General features: G+C 43.1%; 1 protein-coding gene across 9 annotated transcripts in view; it reads left to right on the top strand.

Annotated features, from left to right (window-relative positions):
• The window catches only part of YEATS2 (YEATS domain containing 2), a 50,072-nt gene that overhangs the window by 7,857 nt on the left and 18,158 nt on the right, over nucleotides 1-24,057 (top strand). For 6 of the 9 annotated variants that reach the window (XR_013931719.1, XR_013931720.1, XM_080409706.1 and 3 more), the window contains 14 exons: nucleotides 1,788-1,903; nucleotides 3,015-3,176; nucleotides 4,866-4,977; nucleotides 6,482-6,526; nucleotides 7,667-7,853; nucleotides 9,527-9,766; nucleotides 11,697-11,855; nucleotides 14,288-14,391; nucleotides 16,984-17,091; nucleotides 18,162-18,335; nucleotides 19,615-19,873; nucleotides 20,650-20,811; nucleotides 22,370-22,482; nucleotides 23,547-23,702. Coding sequence is in view for 7 of the 9 variants with exons in the window: in XM_080409706.1 (XP_080265832.1) it covers nucleotides 1,788-1,903; nucleotides 3,015-3,176; nucleotides 4,866-4,977; nucleotides 6,482-6,526; nucleotides 7,667-7,853; nucleotides 9,527-9,766; nucleotides 11,697-11,855; nucleotides 14,288-14,391; nucleotides 16,984-17,091; nucleotides 18,162-18,335; nucleotides 19,615-19,873; nucleotides 20,650-20,811; nucleotides 22,370-22,482; nucleotides 23,547-23,702 (2,097 nt within the window). In the remaining 2 variants the exon portion in view is untranslated. The remainder of the gene's footprint in view (nucleotides 1-1,787; nucleotides 1,904-3,014; nucleotides 3,177-4,865; nucleotides 4,978-6,481; nucleotides 6,527-7,666; nucleotides 7,854-9,526; nucleotides 9,767-11,696; nucleotides 11,856-14,287; nucleotides 14,392-16,983; nucleotides 17,092-18,161; nucleotides 18,336-19,614; nucleotides 19,874-20,649; nucleotides 20,812-22,369; nucleotides 22,483-23,546; nucleotides 23,703-24,057) is intronic. The other 3 variants (XM_080409705.1, XM_080409704.1, XM_080409708.1) reach the window with 3 other exon arrangements.

Here is a 24,057-nt window from a genome sequence, read left to right as displayed (position 1 = left end):
AGTCAGGTCTGGAAGGGTAGAGCCTGGAGAGAAAAGCCAAGATGTGTCATTCCCAGCAGAGTTTTTAAGAAGTAATGCTGCTGCCTGTCCCTGGGTGCCCATGGGGACTGCATTGCTCAGAGTGGTTGAACCACTGGAGTTTGGGGTTTGGCCTTCTCAGCAGACTGTGGTGAAAACATAGTCATGCCGGTGGATTAGCTCACCCTGGGAGCATGAGCCTGGGTGGATAGTTTGTTTTTCTCTTGGTGGTGCTGCTTGCAGTTGTGCTAATATCACTGTTTGCTTAACTCAGCCAGACTGACCCGGGTTAAAAATGCCTTTTCTCATTGTGTCCCTATACTTTTTTCTGGGTTCTTTGTGACCTGGATCCATTCCCTTTATGGCTCGCTGTGCAGCTTCAGAAATGCTTTACCTGTTCGCTGCAGTTAGCTCCGCCAGGGAGGCTCTCTCACTGACTGCAGGTGAAATGTGCCTTAGTAGGTGACATGAAATTCCTCTGTTTCCTTTCAGTTCTTTTAAGCTGTCGGGCCTGCCAGAGGAGTAGAGCCTCTAACCCAAACCAGGGATGGGTATATCTCTGCATTCTGCAGCTGAACAAGTTGTAATAACGTGGCAGAAAGAGCATCGATTTCTGCCTCCACTGAGCAGCATGACACCCTTGATAACAGGGCTGCAGTTTGCTGAAATCCTGCCTAGGGTCTATAGCAGAAGGCAGATACACAATGTGGACCCACCTATATCATAAACCACCAGACCAGTGTACTTGTTTCTGCACTGGGGGCATTGGTGGAGCAGTTGTGTATGTCTTCGACCAATGCAGCCCGTGGCCCAGAGGTGGCTGAGGGAGTGATGAGGAGCAGGAGCCATCCCAGCCTTCTGTGGCTCCTTGCTTGTTTGGGGCATCACTGACTTAACAGAGGAGTCATAGTGCTCCCCACGCTGACCCTCGTCTGATGAGTGCTGGGTGGATTACGCTCCAGGAAGCTGCAGCACCAACCCTGTTGTTCATGAGAGAACAGCAGTCTCTTAATCTGTCGGCATTCGCTTCATCCAACAGTCATAAAAAAGCCTCTTGTTGCCATGCAAGCAGCGGTGCAGCCCGCGCTGGCACTGTGAGCAGTCATGGCATCGCTTTACCAGGGAGTCTTGGCCACTGCCTGATAGCTGAGGTTGTGTTACGAGGTTGCTGGATTTATAATGCCCAAGTATTACAGTGGATTTGTAGGCTTATCCAGATGTCGGTGATGTGGTATAGCTGACTGCTATCCCTGTTGAGTTGGAGCTGAATTCTTGTCTCAAGCCCAGCCTCAGTTCTTTACTGGGAAGCAACACTTGAGTTCCTCAAAGCAGCGGAGGCTGGGGATGAGAAAGATTCAGATTTTCAGAAGCCACTCGTGGGAGATTTAGCTTTGTTTCTGATTAGTGACCAAAATGATGCCACTCTAGCAGTGCTTGACTTTTTTTCAGATAGTGCAGTGGCAGTGCTTTTGAAATGCAAGCTGAAGTCATGGCTCAGATCCATGGTATGTCGCATAACGTACACTCAGTTAAGCCATGCAGTGTACACTTGGCTGGGCAGCATATCATTGTTGCGTGCCTGAGTCGCTTAAACGTGCCTAGATAGCAATTTAAGTATTTTTAGGGATGATTCATTGTTGGTCTCTCATTTAACTATGCAGGTTTACTTTTTTTAACAATACCTTGCTTTTCTAGCACCAAACAAAATGATGTTTAAGAGGAATGTTTGGTTTTTTGTTTGCCTTTTTGTTTTCTTCCCCTACCCTCAGGACAGTTCAGGTGTTTCAAGCTCTCAAAAACCAGGACAACGAAATGCCGGACTGTCAAATGATGAAACTTCACGACTTTATGTGAAGAAAACGATTGTGGTTGGCAACGTCTCCAAGTTAGTATACGGAGTCTGAGGGATGGTCCTTTATTTCAGGATTAAATGGAATAGGAGGTTAAAATTAGGAGACAAATAAAATTGCTAGGCTGTCACAGTATGAGGTGTTGCTCTTGAATAATCACTGTACGAAAGACTACCCTCCTCAAGTGTCCGCATGATTTTTTTGTGGGATGAAAAGTGTTTTAGTAGTTTATATATTTTTATATAAAGGTTTAAAGATCTGTTTCTCTCAAGGGGTGTCTTTCAGCCTGTTCTGACCAGTTAAAAATCCCAAGTTTTTCCATGAAAATTTGGAAAAGCAAGTTGTCCTGATGGCTAATTCAGTGTGTCCATAGGGACAGTGTGGGGTTTTTTTTTAAAACGAAAAAAAAAAACCCCAAACCACCAGAATGAGGAAAATTGTGAAAGTCCAGCACAGTCTGAAGAAATTAATTTGTGCAGTTTTTATTTATAATTTTTTCCCAAAAAATTTTAGAACAGGTAAATAAATATACATAACTTCTGAACTTTGAGGAACTTGGTGAAGAAAAGCATTCATTTTAGGAAACTATGGACAAGCCCAGGTTTTAACTCTCCACCCTTGCACTACTCAAGTCAGTCTTTTCCTCTTGCATAGAAAGTAGCAAACATTTGCTGACGAAACTTAAAGTGTTAGAATTGTCTTGAAAATCTGCCTAAGTCTGGGCCTGGAACCAAGTATTGACTAAAGTTTCTTAAAAACTGAAGAATTGTTATTTTTTGTATTTATGGTAGCAGAGTTGCTGATGTTGTGTTTTGGTGCAGTTTTATTTCCTGATATCTGACAATAAGATGGGGAAAGAGATTTCACAGTGTTGGAATGTTAAAATTAAGTATTTCTAAGTAAGTGCCAAATGTTTAAATGGACAAATTTCATGTGGCAGTTGTGCACTAAAATAGAGGAAGTGTGTTAGAAGCATAGAGTGGTTTATGGGACTTGTATCTGGTTTTGGATGACCTGTCAGAGTAAAAAACACACAGGCATTTTACCATCCCCAAATTTTATGCCTAATCTTGCCCAAAGTACTACTTGTGGTATTTATCTATTTGGGATTTTTATTGTGCATTTGTTTTTTAATTTCTTTGCCAGGTACATTCCCCCTGACAAGAGAGAAGAAAATGATCAGTCAACCCATAAATGGATGGTGTATGTCCGAGGCTCTCGGAGAGAACCCAGCATAAATCATTTTGTCAAGAAAGTTTGGTTCTTCCTCCATCCCAGTTACAAACCTAATGACCTAGTAGAAGTGAGGTAATAATGAATTATTCTAGTCAGTATTCCAGTCTTTATGCTTGCAAGGCTTACTGTGCCAAATTTCTTAGAAAGTTAGCAACTTCTTTTCCTTGTTTAGTATTCCATGTCTGTCTTTAACCTCTGGCTTGGCTTGACTTACTCCAAAATAATAGGAAAAATAAATTTGTGTAGCAAATGTGCCAGACAGCTGTGGGTTTTATTTGTTGGGGTTTTTTAATTTCCTACTGAGAAAAAGCATTCAGTTGCTGCATTTCATATTATTCGTACGAGTTTGTGCATCTCCTGTATGTGTTGCAATGCTGTGCAGGTTAGATTTCTGTTGCTAAAAGAGATGTTTTCTACATCCCTTCCATTCCAGTGTGGAAAAGAACAAGGAGTCTCAGAAAGCTGTTTTCCCCACAGTTTTAATGATACATGTGCATTGGGCAAGAAATTGTGTCCCTCTCCCAAATATTTCTCCACTGTAGTGAGATCAGCGGCACTGGCTTTATGCTTCAGGGTATTTCCCATCAGTGTGGTGGTGCTGGCCCTACAGAAGCAGGGCAGCTTTTCTGCCCTCTCCCAAACCTGTATTCAGAGCTGTAACCCTCCTGAGATGAGCGGGGTCAGTTCTCTGTTGACCGCTGCAGGCAGGGAAATGCCCTGACAGTATTTCCTTCTCCCAGCTTTGGACCAAGAGGGTGGGGAGGATGCCTTCCAGCTACTTTGTGTCTTCCCAAAGAAATTTCTCTCCACAGAGAGGGTAGGGAGGCTGCGTAGGTACAGAGTGGCAACTTAGTTCTTGCAAACTTAAACTGCTGACAGGCAACCTCAGGAGGACTTTTATCTTAGGTAAGAAAGTGTTGATAGGGTTCAGTAATGTTTCCGAGAAGGCAACCCTGAGCAAGTTGAAAACAAACTTCTTTGTATTTCTTGTATGACATAACTAAAATTACACTTGATTGCTGTCTTTTTGTGCCTTTCTCAGTTTCCACTATGTGAGGTCAGTGTTTGTGTTCTGTTTTAATCCCATCTGGTTAATTGATTTCTTGTTACACAGTTCCAGTCATCATAGTGACCATTAATGTTCTGGACTAAAAATAGCCTTTAACTTTCTTGGGTTTTGTTCCCTTGCAAAACTACATTTGTTACATTTACAGTAACAACAAGCTGAAATAACAAAGTAATGGTAAATGTTAAGAGATAAATACACCCTCCTTTCCCAGCCTGGAGAACGACTGTGGTTGAGTTTGCTTTTCATTGTTGTCTGTATGCTCTTCCTCTGGCGTTCTGTGAAGCGTGTGCCTTCTTGCTACTGCACAGGGAATAGCAGAAGGTGATTTCAAAATGCTGCATTGAAAACTCACCTTACAGCTGTGTCCTAGGAGCTGACTTGGGTTTTTTTTGAAACAAATGTTTTTTATTTGGCATTAGAGCCTTTTTTTTAAGGTGCTTGTTTCTTGCATTCTCTCATCCAACAGTGTTTTACCATTTTCTTCCCTGTCCCCTTGTGCAAAATAAAAGTATGTTTTCAGCTGTCCAAAGCTGTAAAATTCTACTTTCTGGGATTGCATTCTGTGGTGCATAGCAGGCCTAAAGATAGCTTTAGTTGTTAGCTAGAAAAGCAGCCTTTGGCTTTCTAAAGAAGAGGTAGATGAAAGCTGTACCACTTCTGCATCCAAAATGTGAACCGCTATTTGTTTCCAGAGAACCTCCATTTCACCTGACTAGGAGAGGCTGGGGAGAATTTCCAGTGAGAGTCCAGATACACTTCAAGGATAGCCAGAACAAGAGGATTGATATCATACACAATTTGAAGGTATTTGAACGAAATATTTGAGAGAAAGACAATTAAATGAGCTCTCTTGCAGAATCTAGAAGAGGCTCCACTTGTGTGTCTGCCTCTCTTGTATGTGTGTGTGTCCTGCTGGTTATTTGCACATGAATAGTTGAGCTGGAGAAGGAAAGCCTCTTACCCTGGCTATTTTGGAGTTGATGTGGTAGCCAGGGAACCCAGCCTTGCAGAAGCTGGAACTGATTCTGCTCAGGGCAGCAAATCGGTTACCTGCTGTTTCCTACAGTTTGAGATATTTGTCGTGCTCTTACTGGCTTTCATTTGACAGGGTGCTGCAGGGCTGTTTTTCTGTTGGTAAAGTGATTGCTGTATCTGCTCTGTTCCTTCAGTGCTTGCGTGTATTGGGTAGAGATTCTCTCTTTTGTTAGAGTGGGCAGGGAGGGGCCGAGATTCCCCATTTGCTCCTTCTTTCCTTTTGAAGTGAGTGTTATTTTTCAACTCTTTTTATCAGTCCTGCAACACTTAGTAGGATTTGTAGTATGCAGTATGCAGCAGTCCTGGAAAACTAGGCCATTGCTCTTGTTTTCATTAATTAGTAGTCCCTACTGTTAGTGGAATTAAGTCCTGAGCTGGTTTAGTTTCCCATTTCTTTGAGCAGCATGATTAGTTGTATTTAAACTCTGCCTGTATTAATGAATTTCATGCTAACATAGATACCTCCTCACAACCCCAAATACAGACGGTAGAGAAGGTTGGAAATGTTCCCCTGGAACTTAGGGACATTTCATGCAGACGATGAGTGAAATATAGTTGGAGAGAGATAACTGGGGGAGAAATAGGTACCAGTATGACGGCCATTGTGCAGCGAAGGAAGCTCAGCCAACAGAAGAAAGTTGAGCCAGTCTGTTGCACGCAAGAACGCAAATCGGCAAATCTTTGCTGTTTGTGGGGTGAGCCTGTGGCTGCTGTGAGTCGATAGAAGTGAGCTGAGCCTTCCACAGCTGGCAGCCTGTCTGCCCCTGAGCTCCAGGGCACCACAAGTCTGTCAAACCCAGCTTCTCTATATAGGTATTTTGATAGATGCCTCTGGGATTTTCTGCCTCTTTATCAGCTGGTAATCAGTGTAAAAGAGTGATTTAATCAAAAATTATGGTGTAAACATAGCCTTTGTGCTGGTCAGTTTAAATCTGATTTTTTTCCTAGTATTGTTTCATCATATTGACATCAGGAATAAAAAAGGACACTCTGAAAGACTCCTCTTAGACTGAAATAATAGTTCCCCGACAATCTCATTGCCTTCAGCTTTTGCTTCTTCCTCCTTCAGTGCGGGCTTTGGGTTGTGGTTGCCTTTTTTGCAGAAGAGAGGGTACTTAACAGAGCGCACAGATTTCTGACCCGGTGGCCTCAAAACTTTGGAGCACTGCTGCTCAGCTTAGTTTCAACTTTTTCAAACAGATTGTATTGTAAATTCTAGCTAAGATATTGTTTTGCCCTAGTTAATATAAATATATTATATTGTTTTACCCAGTTGGACAGGACCTACACAGGCCTGCAGACACTTGGCGCAGAAACGGTAAGTCAGTGGGTCATGGGTGGATACTGTACTTTGATTACCTTACGGATGTTTGAAACGATATACAGGATTATGCACTGAGTCAGACCCATTTGACTTCACAATTTCTGGAAAGCAGATTTTTGCTCTCTTGTTAAATGAAATGATGATGACACCTTGTCACTATTCATGACAACAGTAATTTTTTTCCACTTTCTAGTTGGGGGAGACTGTTTCCAGCTCTTCTTTCATAAAGAACTTAACTTGTACTACAGTTTTAATGTTTATTTCTTTGTGGAGCTTCTGGTACCAAATGCCTTGATTTGCATTCTGATGTGTTCCTGTGGAACCCGCTGTAGGTGACCCTGCTTTAGCAGGGGGCTGGACTAGGTGATCTCCAGAGGGCCCTTCCAGCCCTGACCAGTCTGCTGCAGATCTCATGCATAAAAGAATTTAAGTTAAAGAGATCACCTAATGTCCTGCTGAAATTTTGCAGTATGTTAAGTATTTCTAAGTTTCTGCATCTGTTGAGATTCAGCATCTTCGTGGAAAATGAACTCTTAAAAACTTAAAATAAGTGAATTAATAACTCAGTTTGCTATATCTCTAAAGGTGGTTTTTTTATTATTTTCCCCTTGTTGTACGTAGTGAATGGAAATTTTTGTGGTGAAATTGCGTTACTTCAGCTTTTCAGTCTGTGGAGAAAACATTAATGCGAGATGTCTACTGTGATTAAAGAACACTTTTGAAGAGTAGATAATGTGGTGTGTTTCTTAAGGCCTTATGAAAAAAGGCAGAAAAGGCAAGCTGCAGTTTTGTGCTTGTCCCTAAGGGGGGATGCTGTCCTTTCCTTAGTGGGATGCTTGGAGCTGGGCTCTGTATTCCTTCCAGTGTTCACTGCTCAGATTTTCACATGGACTGAGAAATGTGCTATTTTACTGTGGAGGTTCAATGTTGCAACATTTTTTGTCTTAGCTCAAGTGCTGCTGGACCTTTGTGAAATGTTCCTGAAATGAATAGAAATGTTGTACAGAGGTGGGGAGCGGAGAGGCAGAAGTTTCTAGACGTTAAAATTAAAAGAAAAGACATAGTTGTTTTCATTTTTTGTATCTTTACTTAGCCACCAAATATTAATGTTGTCCTTTCTCCTCTTTTTGGAAGGTAGTGGATGTGGAGCTACATAGGCATTCCCTTGGCGAGGAGTATCTCTTCTCCCAGTCTTCAGAGTCTGACCTTTCTGACGTTCCTACATCTTTACCACTGCCGTTGAGTATCCCAGCACCAGTGAAAGCTTCTTCACCAATTAAACAGTTGCGGGAGTCCAGCCCAGATGCTTCTGTGGACAAAGGTAAAGCAAATGGGTGTTGGTGAAATTCAAATTCTTGGAACTTCAGCTCTTCTGGATACCTCCTTTTAGTTGTTTTTGTGCCTTAAAGGTTGCCAGTGCTACCTGCTTATTGCTCAGCCTAGGCGATTGTTTCCTCAATGTACTCTGAAATGTAATTCAGAAATTGTTACGGGTTTTTGGGGTTTTGGTTTGGGGTTTTTTTGTGTGTTTTTTTTTTAATCTGGAGTTTGAGTGGGCTGTTTTGCTAGATGTAGTGAATATGGAGCTTTATGCAGCAGATACAGTTGGAAAAATGGTTGTTGGATAGCACTTATGGTTTTGTTCTTGGCAGACTGTTTTCAGAGCGGTTTTTAGGTTTCTGAATTTTGGGGGACTGTGTACGCATTTAAGGAATTGGTCTGGTGCTCTGTTCAGTTATATACGTTGGTGCCTAACATGAGTTGACCTGGGGAACACAAATGACTACATAACTGTGGTGTTGGACATAGAGACTGAAAAAGATGTAGCGTATGTTTGTCTGACGGGTGGCATCTGTGCATGTCATGGTCTCATTCTCCTTCCCTTGTAAGGTCAGGAAATGCACTGCCCGTTGCAGTGGGGCACCACTTGATGCCTTAGGATCATTTGCAATGCCTGAAACAAGCTAGTGCTGGCCCCTGGGGCACACTGTTAGGTTTTTAGTTCATGTGAGGTAGGAAAAACTGTGCCTCTGTTAGCATTTAACTTTATTTTCTAAAATACGTGGTGTCAAGGCTTACGTGACAGACCTTGGTTAACTGGGCTGAGAAAGGAGGGTGTCTTCTATGGTTTACACATTTCAGTGTGAGAAGCTTGCTGGAAACAGCAACTTTATGTTTCAAAACACAGCGGCGTGCAACATGGTCTGATGCCTTTCATGATTTCTCCTGGCACTTCTGTGTTCAAGGAATGGCTTTAAGCTGGTGTTGTGCATGGTGTGCTTTCTGGTAGGTGCCACGATGCTACTGGCAGTGTTCTGGCTCAGCAAGAAGAATGTCCACTGTTTAAATGCAGTGTTCTCTTGTGGCCAAAAAAGCAGAAACACAACCAAATTTTAAATTCACAGGCTTTTTATTTGAACAGGAAGATATGCAGCACCTTTAGGTGAGCACTGCTACAGCCAACAGGAAGCAAGTAAACCTGCCTCTTTCTTACACTGACAGGCAGTGGCTTCTCTCGTCAGCTCCAGGTTAATTGATCTCCTTCTGCGTCAGATAACCCAGGCCAAAAGGCAGTAGGTGTTCTCCTTGTGCTCTTACTCGAAAAAGTGCGCTGTGAGATGCTCTCCGAAGGAGGTCCAGCCTTAGTCTTGTGGAGCCCTAACTGAGGACACTTGAAACTACCAGCAGCTTTTGGTCAATGGAAAGGTCATTCCAAGAAAATGCTTAAGAAGTGGCTGATCACCTGCCACAGCTGAACAGGCTGTGCACAGTAGCGTTTTATTCTTCTGTTCAGAGACGAATCCAACAAGCTTGCGCAGGAGGAACCCCCTACCCCACTTTCTCCCTGTTCAGCACTGCCCGCCGGTTGTTTTTCCTTCCTTCCTTCAAGAACATGTTTGTCATACCTGAGTTTTGTTTGTGTGGAGAAGCACAGTAAGGAATTAGATGTCTCAGCCTAAGAACTATTTCTCTTGTTTTCCCTGTTTTAATCAGGATTCCCTGGGAATGCTGAAACCGAAAGACATGCCACGTTTTATTCCCTGCCATCTTCGATAGAACGGACTCCCACCAAATTAGCCACACAGAAAGTTGCCTTTGGCTCTCATGGAAATTCAGCCTTTCAACCCATTGCAGCTAGCTGTAAAATAGTGCCTCAAGGTCAGAGTCCAAGCCCTGCAGAGTCACCAGGAAAATCCTTCCAGCCTATCACCATGAGTTGCAAGATTGTATCAGGTGAATGTTAGTTTACTTATCCCAGTGCTTCACCCTGGAAAACGAGAGAGTGAACCAGTTGGACTTGTTTTGTGTCCTTCCCCTGATTTCCTGCCAATCTTTGAACATTGTGCAGTAGGAAACTCAATGATAAGGAGCTAAACACACTTCTTAATGTTCAAGAAAAAAAACACACAAGTGTGAAATGCTTCACGTTGGATCAAAAGCAGGATGAGAGCTGTTCTCTCCCTGTTCTTGAATGCTTTTAAGTACGAAAAAGATAGAAAGATAGACTTTAGCTGGACTGCTACCCACAGAAAGGCCCAGGCAAGGACGCAGCTTCCACGTCGGGTATTTATATGTGGGAAGAAGCCCACATATGTGTTCTTCTCCCTCCTGTTTTCAGACAGCTGGGATGGATTAAGAAGAAAATTTTTTTCTGATTATTGGCAAATAATTAGGTTCGACCTTGTACACTCAAATAGTCCCTCTTGTACTTGCGATATATCCTCAGATGGAACAGCTTTGCTCTTCCTCTTCCAAAAGTCCACCCTCTGTTGGATTAAATTGTCAGCTGACTGCAGTGAGCAATGTGATACACTCTTTTGATAGCTTCTGAATCAAACGTGGTCAAGGTGCTGTTTACTCATTTCACTTATAGTCCCTTCCCTGCCCTGGGCATGATGCCATCCACTGGATGATGTTTTACATCAGAAGGTTTTAATGTGCAGCTCATCACGTCACATGTTTTGAAGCTGAAAGGACCTGTTAACGTCCCTTCATTTTCTGGTGTTCTGGGTAGAGAGGATGAAGCACCAGCTATCAGTATGTGTGATTTCTGATGATCTGCTCCCAGATAATTTTCCTCAAGTGTGTCTGGTTTGTTGGTTTTGTTTTGTTTTTTTAAAATTACATTTCAATACTGTTCCTTGACATCTTAAAACTGTACTCAGGCTGATTTACATTTGAACCTATGCCAAGTGCTTTCTTCTTTCTTAATAAGCTCTCCTCTTGATCTTCTTTTCCCAAGGCTTCCCAGAAAGCAGGAATTATAGGTGCCATCCTATCCTTAAAATCCTTGGACTACTCTCTGTTGATCTTTGCTATTTAAATGTTTCCTTGCTAAATATTTTCCAAGGTTCTGCCATCTGCCAAGAAGCATCACCCCTTTCAGATTCCAAAGGCAGTTCAGAAGACATGGAGATTTTATTTGATCGGCATTTATGTTCCATTTTAATTGTCAATCACTGCCAAGAAAGCTGATTAACAGGCAGTCAAAGCTTAGTGTGCTTGCTGCCATCTCTTTTTCTCTGATCACTTCCTTGCCTGTCCTTTTCTCTGCATTTCTTGTTTACTGCCTCATGCAACTTTTTTCTTCTCTGGTTTTTCCCTTTCCTGGTCCTGTTACACAAAAGTTGCACATTTTACAGTTAAGGGCTTCTGCTGTAGTGAGAGCAGCGAAGGGGCAAGAGTGTCCATGACTGTCTGATGGCTGCTGTATTGCACAGCCTTGTTACATGACCTGCTCAGTTCCTGGCTCTGAATGCCCATACTGTGGCCTCCACAAGAGAAGGAGAGCACCTCTCAAGGAGCTCAGCTCTCTTGCTTTCTTCCTCTCCTTGGATGGACTGGTCTTGGCAGTGAGAATGATTTAGGTAACATCCCTCAGGATTCAGGGACAGAACATTTGGCTTCTCAAGGTCCCTTTGAACCCTGCTTGTTCTGGTAGGCAGAGAATGTCCAGGGTAGGTATGAGCCATAGTGCTTTACATGCCTTTCCTTTCCTTCTGTCTCCTCTTTCCTTCTCCAAGTCATGTGATCTCACTCGGGCTGGGAAATGCATCCTCAAAAAATGTTCTTCTCTAAGCCATTTTAAAAAGTACTACTATTGCTGTATTTTTATGTTCTTACAACATTTACAAGATAGAAGCATTGGACTTTTTTTCTTAAGGTTCTCCAATATCGACCCCTAGTCCATCTCCGCTACCTCGTACCCCAACCTCCACTCCGGTGCACATGAAGCAAGGCTCTGCTAGTTCAGTCATTAATAATCCGTATGTTATTGTGGACAAGCCTGGACAGATGGTTGGAGCAGCAGCCACAAGCACAGGTGTGTAGTGTGATCACCAAAGGCAGTGGCTTAGTCTTACCCATTCAGGTTTATTCTTCCTTTAAAATGATGAGTGCAATAACAGTATTTCAGCTTGTCAAGGTGGAAGAGTGCTCGGCAAAGAAAGAAGGAGGTATTGTCGGTGTGCACAACTGGCCTGCGTAACATGGTTAAGGGTATCTCAGACTTTAACATGACTTCCATTAGGAAACAGCACATAGCATAAGGCCAAATGGGATCCACAGATACCTCTTCAGAGAGAGCCTGTTCTTTGCAGGCAAAAAGGGAAGGGAAGGGGAGGAAGTAATGTAGACTGTGGTGCATGGAGATTTAGACAGAAACATGGGTGGCTGGGTGAGAACTGTGTTGCGGATGTGGGCACAAAGCATGGAGAGCTTGCAGTGACAGGCAGATCAGTCTTAAGTCCCAGCGTACGGTGCTTTACATGTGTTGAAATGCATAGACCCATGTTACCAGAGCAGCTGTGCTGGGTTTTGTTACTGCTTTTAACTTATAGCTGGTCCAATTCCAGCCAGTTTGGATTCCTCTAACTGGATTCTTTTGGTGCTTCAGTGGTGCTGTAAGCCTGGGTCCAGGGGGAGGAATGAGCTGCAGGAGATGGGTGATGGGTGTGGGGGTCAATGGGTAGTTTGTGTCAGTGCTAGAGGAAAAAGTCACTCAAAAGTCTTTCATTTGTTGTGATTTGTAGCCAAGAACCACTGTCTATTTAAAAACATGTTTGTTTATGTATGTGTGTGCTTGCTTAGCATCTCAGAAGGATGCTCAGAGCTATGTGATGAAGTGCAGCGTACATGTAATACGCAAACTGTTTGCTGGGCATGGTTGGAAAATGCAAATATTCTTCTCTTAATAACAGTTCCTCCTTTTATCTGGGGGAACACAGCTGTCATGTTCATTTTAGCTTCTTCACAGAGGGAATTGGTAGGGGGAGCACAGTCATAGCTGAATTTTTCAAAGTATGTTTTAGGAGTTTCTTGCTAACACTGAAGCTGTTTCACCAATAGGTTTTTGGGGTTGGGTTTTTTTGTTTGTTTGGGAGGGTTCTGCCTTTTTGTCTTTTCTGTTTCTTCTTTACCTCTGGCCTTACTGTCTGCTCTGCACACATGGTTTATTGTTGTTTGGGTAACTTTTGTATTGTCCTATTAGAGATTTGCACATGGAGGGTAGGTTCTGTAGATGCACCAGATGGTTTGGACGTACAAATCTTAATGCTGTTAAAGGTGCAGTTTCCCACCACGTTAGTGTGGTGTAAGTGCAGACTGGCCTGGAAGAAACTGCCTGCTGCCCCTCCCTCCCCTGCACTCCTGCTGCTTTGCTCGTATCCTGCACAAGTCAGATCAGATCAGTGGCAGAGCAGAAAATTAATGCCCTCCTCTCCCCAGACTGAGCTTTGTTGTCAGATAGCTTCATCACCAGACCCTGTATGACAGAGCAAGAGGGAACGTGGAACTGGCTTTTTGGCTACAGCAGCCAGGCTGGATTGAGCATAATGTGATACTACAAAGTCACTGGGACGTTTTTGATAAGACTGCAGATCATATTTAAAATGAGTGGCAAGAGCTCTATGCTCTGAAAGCCAGCCTTTCCAAACCCCTGAAATGGCTGCTTGCTTACTTTTAAATTTAAATGCAGATTGTAGTACAGCTGTGTGAGAGACTATTACTGTGTTTTCGTGTGTGTAGTCTGTGGCTTTGGCATTTCTTGAAGAAACAAAACTAACCAACCAGCCCAACAGCAGTAATAAACTGCTGCTGAGCAACAAAGTGTTATGTACACACTGATAATGCAGGGTAAGTTTACCACTGAACCCCCATCCGTTTTGAGGGGTCAGGAGAGTGCTGTGGCACATATATCCGTATGTTAATTTTGCAAGAGCAGTCTTCTGCAGATAGAGGACCCTGTGTCTTAATTCCTTGGTTTTGTTTCTTCCTTCACCCTCCTCACTCTGTCCCTTCCTCATGTTACTCCTCACTTTGTGTCTCTCCTTTCCTGGCCTTCCTTTTCCTTCCTGCTCCAGCCTCCTCCAAGCCTTCCCCTCTGCCAGTGTCTGAGGCTGGTGTAGGTTCAGAGGGCTTCTGCAGCAGGTTCTCACTGGCAGCTCATTTACTGTCCTAATTTCACATGTTTGCACCTGTAGCCGATACCGTCAGGCTCCGAGGAAGGTGCCTTTCCATTTGCCTGCAGCAAACGGAGCTCTGGGTGCAGAGTACCCCCTCTGGGGCAAGGGTTCTGCCGGTGGAAATTTGGTAGTGGATTTGTTTTGTGCCCATGCCAACTCCCACTTGACGTACTTCATGGAGAATACACAGTTGAAAATAAATGCTGCGTGTCGTCTTAGAAGAGGTTTCATGTGTTCGTTGGCACGGCTTGCCAGCCCTCACCTGACATGTCCTTTGTTTCCTGATACGCAGGGAGCCCAACCAGCAAACAGGCCAATGTTTGTCCGGCCTCTCACGGAACTGGATCTCCTGTATCAAAGACCCATGGGAACAGTTTTGTCACCTCAGCTGTCAAGGTAATGTTCTCGTTAGGTGTGTACTTTCCATTTAAAATTCAGCTTCCTATTAAATAGGGCTTTTTAAGTGTTATGAATCCTGCATTTCGAGGAAATTCTTTAGGTTGTCATTTCATATGAAGATTTACTGTGTCTAACAGAGGGAGCTGTGTGAGAACATGGTGGTTATACAAGATGATAGTGTCACTTCATGCAGCTCTAATTAGACTTGCCTACACCTCTGTTAAAGGCATTGCTTTTTTGCATTTTCTACAAGGGGATCCATGGAGAGCATAGCTCTCAAAATGTCTTTCAAAAAAGCTCTTCTGTAGCTGACTTTGATCTTCTTCACTTTTAGTGACAATATGTGATTAAACCAGAGGTGCCTACCTCAAAACCTTCACTCTGTTCATTATCTTTGTACAGCAGCCGCTCCTAGCAGCCTGAAAATAGCCCATTTAGTGGTTTTATAACTGCCTGCTTTTAGAAAAATGTTTGTGTAAACAGTGGAGTAACCCAGTGTGTAAACAAACAGTGATAAATGGGGTCCATGCATCTGATCTGCAAAGCCCAAAAGGTATGGAGCTGAACTGTCTCACATAAAATCTCTCCCACATCTTGTGCTAGGAAGGCTATTTCTGGCAGGGAAGCGCCGTCAGTGAGGCTCTTTCTGAAAGCAGCTGGTGGGTGTGCTGCTGAAAGCAGGAGCGTTTCCCTGTCTCCAAGTCAGAAAAATGTTAATGCAGGATTTGGTGGGGAGCAAAGGCTTGCCAGTCAGCCTGCGGAGACCAAATCTCTTTATATTTGGAACTGAAATACTTCCTGTGTCTGTTAGGAAGAAAGTGGTGAAGGTTGCTGTCCAAAGCAATTGGTTTGGAGTAGTGTTTTAAGTGTCAGGTGTGCAGGTAGCTCTTCAGCTTTTAAGAGCCTGTCTGCTCAGATGGATTTCACTTAACTATGTTGAAAACTATTCATGAGTCTTTAATTTTCACTGATATGGGACAGTTCTTTCTCAAAAGTTTTCAGTGAGTCAGAGTAGGCACGTGTCATTAGTGACAGTTGAATTCTGTATTTCCAGGGCAAAGTTAAAAACTGAAGGTATGTTAAAAAAAAAAGATCATAGCTCTGTAAACAGTAATATATTTTGATTAATGTCTTCTGGTTGGTGGAAAAGTGTAATTTTATGGTTTCTTTAAAGAGGAGGGAGTGCCTGATAGTTCACGGTGATGTTACAGATTGTGCTTAACTCGCCACTTTTCATCACTGTGCTAGCTTTCTCTGTATTTTTTTATTACTTAAAGCTGTGTTTCTTCAGCCACCTTAAAATGACTGATATGCAAGCTGCTGTGGAGAGGACTGGTTGTGCCTCTAGCCTTGTCTTCACACCTCCCCGTTTGCTGCCACTTGTGCAGTGGTGTGGTGAACCACAGCAGGCAGATGATCTGGTTGAAAACTGATCTGTTTTCAGCTGTATGTGTCAGCACAAGGAAGATGGCAGGAGCGCTAGGATAGAGCCTGAGGGCTTGCTTTCTGGTCATGATCCAACCCAAGGATGGGCCAAGTGATTGTGAAACCATGGCTTTGGAGTTCACATTGATTGTAACAGAGTACAATTATTTTACTTAAATAAAACAGAATGGTAACAAACTTTCTCAAGTGCATTTGGTTTTTCTACCAGCTTCAGATCCAGAAATGCCAGGTGCATGATTTTGCAGGTGTGAAAATATTTTTAGTTCAGTTGCTTATGTAGCCTCACTGTTTCTGCCAAATAGTGAGTTCTGCTTGGGAAGACTGTATGCCATCACGTCTTCCTAGTTACAGGACAGCAAAAATTCATCTGAGAGGATTTTGCTTGCAGACTTAAGTTGAACATATTTTTTCCCCTTTGTAACTTGTTTCTTCTTAGATTGTCTTCTCTCTCTGAGACTGTGTGTAGAATAACAGAATGATGGAGGTTGGCAGTGATCTCTGGAGTTTGTCCAGTCCAACTCCTCTGCTCAGAGCAGGGTCAAGTAGAGCAGGTTGCTCAGGAGTACATCCAGTTGGTTTTTGAGTATCTCCAAAGCTGGAGAGTCCACAGCCTCCCTGGGCAACCTCTTCCAGTGTTTTATGTCCATTAAATAATTTTTTTTTCCTTATAATTAAACAGAATGTCCTGTGTTTCAATTTTTCAATTTGTGCCCATTGACTCTTGTCCTTTCATTGGTTACTGTTGATTATCTGGCTTGATCTTCTTTACACCTTCCCATCAGGTATTGATATGCATTGATAAAATACCACTTCAACCTACTTGAATTTTACAGCTCTGAAACACTTTGTATAAAAAGCTAGCCAAGGAACATGAGTCGATTTCTTTCACCTATGTGTGATATAGTAGGAAACAGTTACTGCTGTTGGAGATGTAACATTCCAAATAAAGTTTGCTTTGTAGGTTGTATTAAGTATGTTGCACTCCATTTAATTAATTGTTGACTGATTCTGGAAATGTCTTTATTTGTGCAGGTAATTTGGCCTGCCTAGATGGTCCATACTACCCTTTATTATCAGTCACTTGTTTTATTACTTCCATTAGACATTTCACTGATTTTTTGCACCATGTCTTCCTATTTGCAGCAGGAGGATTCTCTGTTTGCCACCATGCCACCCCTCTGTCCCATTGGGAGCCATTCCAAGGTGCAGAGCCCCAAATCAGTCACTGGAGGACTTGGAGCTTTTACAAAGGTATTCCTCTTGGCTTTTTTGCCAGGACAAGAAGCCCAATAGTGCCACTTCATGCTGTCTTGTGCCACAAACCATGTAACTTCCAGTGCATGGAAAACTGTTACTGGAACCAATGCGTCTTCCTGCCAAGGGCTCTCTAGCACCTCTCAAAAATGTTTGGGCTTTTTTTTTTTTTTTCCTTTTCTCTCCCTGTGGCTTTACTGTACCTGTCATCCTTCTTTTTACCTCCTCTTTCATCCTTTCTTGGTTTTCTTTGAATCACTTTCATATTGAGGCTGATGTTTTAAAGCTGTTTTTAGTGGGATACAGTGAAAGTAAACTGCAGTAGATCTGTCAGGAGCTACTTAAAAAATGATACAGTGATTTCTGAATGTCAGATGTTGCTACTTCTGAGTACATTTCCTTAAATGTTATCATCCAGAATTATAAGTTGGTTCTGGCAGTATTAGGTGATCCAGGTAAAAGGTGGAAGAATGCTTCCGACCAATTACAGTGCCTACAGCAATCTAACACAAAAGAAACCCCAGCCTTTCTTGAGTCGCTGCTCTTTGGGATTAGATTTACGGCCTGTCCCAGGGAAACATGAAACATGTACATGAGAGAATAATGTCAGCTATAATAATTTACGATATCTATAGCTATAATATTGGTTGTAATATTGCAGCATATAAAAAAAATATGGAGGTTTAGAACATGTTCTGAGCAGGAGGGTGCTTAGAAATTTGAAGCCTTAGGGTATTGCGGCTCAGTGTTGAGATGCAGGGCCCGAAGTCGTCAGGTCTGGTAAAGCCCATTGTTAGCATGACTAGTAGTTGTAATATTACTTGCTGTTTCTGTGATTCTGTAATTTCTGTGAGCACCACTCAAATCTGGAATGCTTTGTAAGAGCAGACACCACCCACACACCCATGTTGGTAGTAGCCCTCGTCTTGGAGCTGAGTTAGTGTCCACCTGGTGGTAAGAACCATGTCTGACTGTTGGCCTGCCCTTTCCTGCAGACAGGCTGTTTCAGAAATGATCCTCGGCGATTTAAGGTCTTTGCTTTCTTATTATTTCTTCCTATTTAAAAGGTGATCATAAAGCAGGAGCCAGGAGAGCTGCCCCAGCAACCGCAACTACCAGTGACAGGGACAGCCACGCAGACCTCTGTGCAGCAGTATGTCACTGTAAAAGGGAGCCACATGTTAGCCTTGTCACCACAGAAGCCGGTCGTGAGCACAGGCGAGGGGACAGTGCAGTCTAAGGTATGAGGCACTTGGGTGTCTTTGGTGTGGTGTAAGCTGTCTTTCTTGTGGTTTTATTACAACGTTTCGTGCTTCTCTTGGGGATACAGGGTTGCTTCTGTCTCAGACCCAGGCAGCAGCACCATGCTTAGCTCATTTTTCTCCATGTGCACAGTGGATCATGCCATGCTTACCTGTATTACCTTGAGATTGCACAGTGGATCATACCATGCTTACCTTGTATTACCTGCTTACCGTGAGAAGGGAGCAGGGTGAGCAGGCACTATTGCATTTTATTACATACAGGGAACATCTCCCGCTTCTGTCTAACCCATTGCAACAGTTGGGATAGGGGTGGTTTTGAACAACCCAGACAGTGGGCTGCCATCATCAGCTCTTTCTGAAATTCATCCAGGTATTTCTGTAAGAGGGGTCAAATTCTTTCCTTATTTCTTTGGACTGCAGTCCAAGGAAACAAGGCCTGCAACAGAAAAAAGATCAGGATGAACAGGGAGTGGGGTGGAGTCTGAGCCAGAACTAGCATTAGGCAGAAGCAGTGCTACTTGAGTGACAGCTGAAGTGTTCTATTGTAGGAGTCTGTGCCAATGCAGTGCTGCTATAACAGGAGTGACACAGCTTCTGAGAAGGCCCAGTAACTGTGCAGTGACAAGATGACAGATGTGTCAGAAATTGTCTCTGTTCTTGCCTGTTTCCATTGTGGATAGAGTCAAATCATGTGCCAAGCACAGGAGACTACGTACAAAGCTTTCACTTTTGCATAAGTAAATACATATTTACATTTGCAACAGTTTATTTCCATTTTACTTCCTTATTTGCCTCTTTGAGCAGGTATGCAAACTTGTGTTTCCCTGCAGTTATTGTCAACACGTAAAACTGAAGCAGTTTGTGGATTCTGCTTTGAGGCCATACTTTTCCCAGGGAGTCTGTTCCCATTAATCTGTTTGAAACTAAATTTCTGGATCTCTGTGCTTTGCCAAGGCAAGCTTTATCTTCAGCTGGAATTAAGGCATTGCGTATATATGAGGGGAAAAAATGGAAGTGCCCTGTAATTTGAATGTTCTTAATCTTTTGTGGGTGCTCTGAAATCCTGGTTGTGTTTATCTTTTTGCTTAGGATTGACCTCTTGCCAATTTAATTTTGTTTCTGAATTAATAGCTTTTATACGTGACTAGACATGTATAAAGTGTCCTGAATTGTCTAGAGATGGAGGTAGCTACCAGCTAGAATTCACATGATTGCTCTTGGCAGCGCTACATCATCCAATACTTATTTCTTGCAGGTTGTTGGCGTTCCAGTTGGTTCTGCTTTACAGTCGACAGTGAAACAAGCAGTGGCTATAAGTGGTGGCCAGATACTTGTGGCAAAATCTAGCTCTTCGGTAGCAAAGGCTGTTGGTCCGAAGCAGGTTGTGACTCAAGGTGTAGCCAAAGCCATCGTGAGTGGAGGCGGAGGGACGATTGTTGCTCAGCCTGTGCAGACTATAACAAAGGCGCAAGTTTCCTCCACAGGTGCTCAGAAAAGTACATCTCAAGGCTCAGGTAGAGTAATTTTACACCTTGTTAATAGCTCATGATGGGTAGTCTTTGAGGGTCTGTAATGATTTCTTCAACTGCAAAATAACTATGTGTGATTGAAAAACTTCAAAATTACTAGAGAGGTCTGTAGGGGAATTCAGGCTGACTGAGATTAGTTATAAAGCAAATGTTCACTCATTATGTGTAAGGGGGAAGAGGAGGGAGCACAAGTACTTTAAAACATGCAGTGTTCTGTTAGTGGAGATCAGATATGCTGGGGAATGTACTGGAGAACTAGCAGTCTTTCATGGAGCCAGGTCTCACATTTTTGCCCAGCATTGTGGTCCTTAGATGCTCAAAAAGCTCCACATCAACAAACAAGAGCCAAACTGCCCTTAATGTATCTTCACATCTTCCCCAGTCACAAGGGTTGGGCAGAAGCACCCTGCCTGCTTCTGCCACAGCTGGCTTTAGCTGAGCACGTTAGCTCAGGGTCTGGACTGCCTGAAGGATGATGTGTAGCCTCTGGGGCTGGAGGATGCCTCTAGACCCTGTGGCTGCGCTGCTTTGACCTGCAGCCCTAAGTGGTACTGCATGCAGCAAGATTTTTTTTTTTCAGACCTATTCAAAAAAGCTTCTGTGCATCACTGGTGGAGTTAATCTGTTAGGCCAGCTACATGTGGATTATCAAAAGGCGAGCTGCATGTTGCTCCTAGTACTTCCATCCTGTGCAGATTTCAATGCGTGCTACTTTCTGCAAGCAGTAGTTTGATTTCTTTGTATTGTTTCTTTCTTTCTAGTTATGGCTACACTGCAGTTACCAGCCACCAACCTGGCAAACCTGGCAAACTTACCACCTGGCACCAAACTGTACCTCACCACCAACAGCAAGAATCCTTCTGGGAAAGGAAAACTGCTTCTGATACCCCAAGGAGCCATACTGCGAGCCACGAATAATGCTAGTTAGTCTTGCAGGGAAATCTAATGAATTAAATAATGTAATCACTGCATAATTAATATGTTTGGCATTTTTGCTATAAAGCATCCCGGTGCTGTGGAAGTCAGTAGTGGGATGGGGTTTCTTTGTTCACAACAACACAGTATATGGTGCTTTTTAAGACTGAGATCTTACAAGCAACTTCTGTTCTCGATGAAACTGCTTTTCCTGCAGTGCTCTCAATGTCTTTCTGTGCTGAAAGCAGACAGTGTAATTTTCCTCAGAATTCAGCAAAGGGTTGTCTTTAACTCTTCCTTGTGATCTTTAGGAAGACAACTGCATTTTCATGATATTAAACTGAGATGGATTTGAATGTGTTGTGAAAGCTATTAATAAGTAATGGAATGACACCCTGGAGAAACTAGAAGCGTAAGGAGCTAAGTTTGAGAAGGACAAGATACTGTATCTGGAACTAGCGGAAGAGACCGTTTTGAATAGAGATACAAGGTTTGGCCCCAAGCTGTTGAGACCAGCAGAAATACTTTTTTGGTAATGGGCCTGTCAATCAAGCTTGCTGTGAAATACCCAGAGAGTAACATTGCTAAAATAGTTCTGATGGGCAGTACTTCATTTTATAGTGTGCTCTTGCTCTAGGGAGAGAATACTGCAGGTTTTGGACTGTGTAGATGAAGAGTTTTGTCGTGAGCCCTCTCCCAAATGCCCCTTTTGAGGCTGGGGGTTGGGATGGGAGATGGATTTGGTGTAAAGTTTTTGCTCCCAGTTCTGATACTAGCAGTAAGGAAGAGATATTATTCAGCTTAATATGTAAGGCCGTAAATACCAGCAACATAGCAGTAGAGTACATGTCACTGAAGTAGTAGATACTCTTGGTGAAGGTATTTTTGGGCTGTAGAATGTGATGGGAGCCCCATTGCTTGAGATTTAGAGAGGAAGCTGCAGCAGTCCAGCTTTGACAAGGAAATAATCTCACAGGCATCAAGGACGAGCCAATACTTGTGATTTTTGTGACAGAGCCATAAATACTTTGTAATCCTTACTCCTTAATGAGAGACTGCAAAAAAAGTGTTCAGGCTGTTCCTTCTGGAGACAGAGCAATATCAAAGTGTCACTGCAGATTACCACTGCATGGTGTCCATGATCTAATACTCTGTTAACAATTGCACTGGACAGCCAACAGAAGTAAAATTAAGAAGCCACTGGGATTCATAGTCTTTCTAGGGCTTTTGCTGCAAATTCATAACCTGCAATAGACTGATGAAAAGACCGTTCATCTGTTGGACAGCATTTTCTTTTGATAGAAAATTCAAAACAGTCTGAAATGACATTTGCTTGCCCACCAGTCCTCCTTATTTCCCCCATAGCTCCTCTTGTTCACAATGTTTGCTGAGCTTTTAGACAGCATCTATGAACTGTGGTGTACTGGATAATAATGATACTCAGCTGTAAAACGTGTGTCAGCAAATGTCTTGCAAAGTGGTTTTAATTACGAGTATATACAGGGATGCTTCAGCAGTTGACAGTGTTGGGTAACCAAAGGGTCAAGCCTCTTCTTCTGGTTGTAGGTCTCCAGTCTGGTTCTTCTACAAATAGTGGAGGAGGAGGAGCCCAAAGCACAAGCAGTAACTTGTCACAGCACCTCACCTATACATCCTACATCCTGAAGCAGACACCCCAGGTCAGTGGCATAAGCATCTCATTTAAAGTAGATCGACATTTCAGGCTGCAGTGGTGTTAGGTTGGTGTCCTGTGGTTCTGTAGTACATGAAACATTCTTGGACTATGGGATCTAGATCCTCTCTTAACAACCCTTCCATCTCTTCCCTCTGCCAGGCATCTACTTTACCACTTGTTGCTGTTGGCACATCTCTGCCCCTCACCTCCCCTTGAGGGTTGTACCCTCATGGTTCCTTGCAGGCTGAGAAAGCAGCAGTGAGTAAGGCCAGGGTAAGCAGTGGGTGGAGAAAAGACAGTGTGGTAAGAGTCCCTGGTGGCAGGGCCACCAGGGTCACTGAAACAAGAGAGGTGATACGATGGAGTTATCTTACACAGTAGGATATGTAAAAGTTGGAGGAAAGCATGAGTACGAGCAGAGTAAGGGGGAGTTATTGGAGTGAAACAGCAAGGCTGAGTAAGAAAGAAAAATGAGGAACCAGAAGATTGTGTGAAGGGATCCGTGTGTGACAGAGGCTGAATGAAGCCTCTGAAGGGGGTAACAACTGAATATCAATGTGAAGTAGGAAGGGTCTAAGGTGATAGGTTATTATAGTGTTGGTGGTGTGATTTCTGCATGCCGCGCTCTGAATGTATAGCTTTTGTGAGGGGACTAAATACATTTTGAAGTGAGACGGTGTCTCTTTTTTTTTTATTTTTTTTTTTTGGCCTTGCCCAGCAGTAGCCTCTCCAATCTTGCTTGCTAAGCAGCATTTGTCACAAAGAGTAAACTTGAAGAGCATAAAGTTTGTTAAATTATAGTGGATGGCTCTGACAAGACGGGGAACTGAGTGTGGCTTTTTTCACCCCTTCCCTTGCATCAGAAAGTGTTCTGCACCAAGAATAAAAGGCTATGTCCCGCTCTTAGTGCAGAAGCATCTGCTGTAATTAGCAGTGCCACATTTTAGAAGATTAAATGTTATTGCATAATAGCTATAGGCTTTTATCCTGTATTGACACTTCTAGATTTCTGTTGACTCTTAACTGTGTTTCAAAGTGGTGACCTCTCGTAACTTATTTCTGGAGCAGGGCACCTTTTTGGTTGGCCAGCCTTCTCCTCAGAGTTCTGGGAAGCAGCTGACTCCAGCTTCAGTTGTTCAGGGCAACGTAGGAGTTGGAACATCTTCCACACAAGGACAAGCATTAAAAGTGATAACTGGACAGAAAACAGCTCTCTTTACACAGGTAACCTGCAAATGGTGTGTTTGTCTCTTACCAGTTAGCATTTTGTCAGATAAGGTATAGGAACCACAGCTGCACGTTGTAAGAGCTTTTCCTTTTGTAGTTGTTTGGTTTGGGTTTTGTACAATTGTGATGCTGGCTGTACTGTGGCGAAGAAGGCACATGAAGGCCTGCTTTCATATGCAGCTATTGGACTACTAACATTTTTCAGCTTTAGTTCTGTTCTCGGAGCGGGTCACGTGTAAGCTTGGGTTGCTAGTTTGTAAACGTGCTCTGGGATTTCTTAGTGAAACAGAGAAGTAAATACAGTTAGATGCAAAAATGTTCTTAAATATTTGAACCTTAGAAATGGGTCATG

This window comes from Falco punctatus, assembly GCF_963210335.1.
Source record: "Falco punctatus genome assembly, chromosome: 13".
In the NCBI taxonomy this organism is placed as follows: Eukaryota; Metazoa; Chordata; class Aves; order Falconiformes; family Falconidae; genus Falco; species Falco punctatus.
This window is presented reverse-complemented; position numbering and strand designations above follow the sequence as displayed.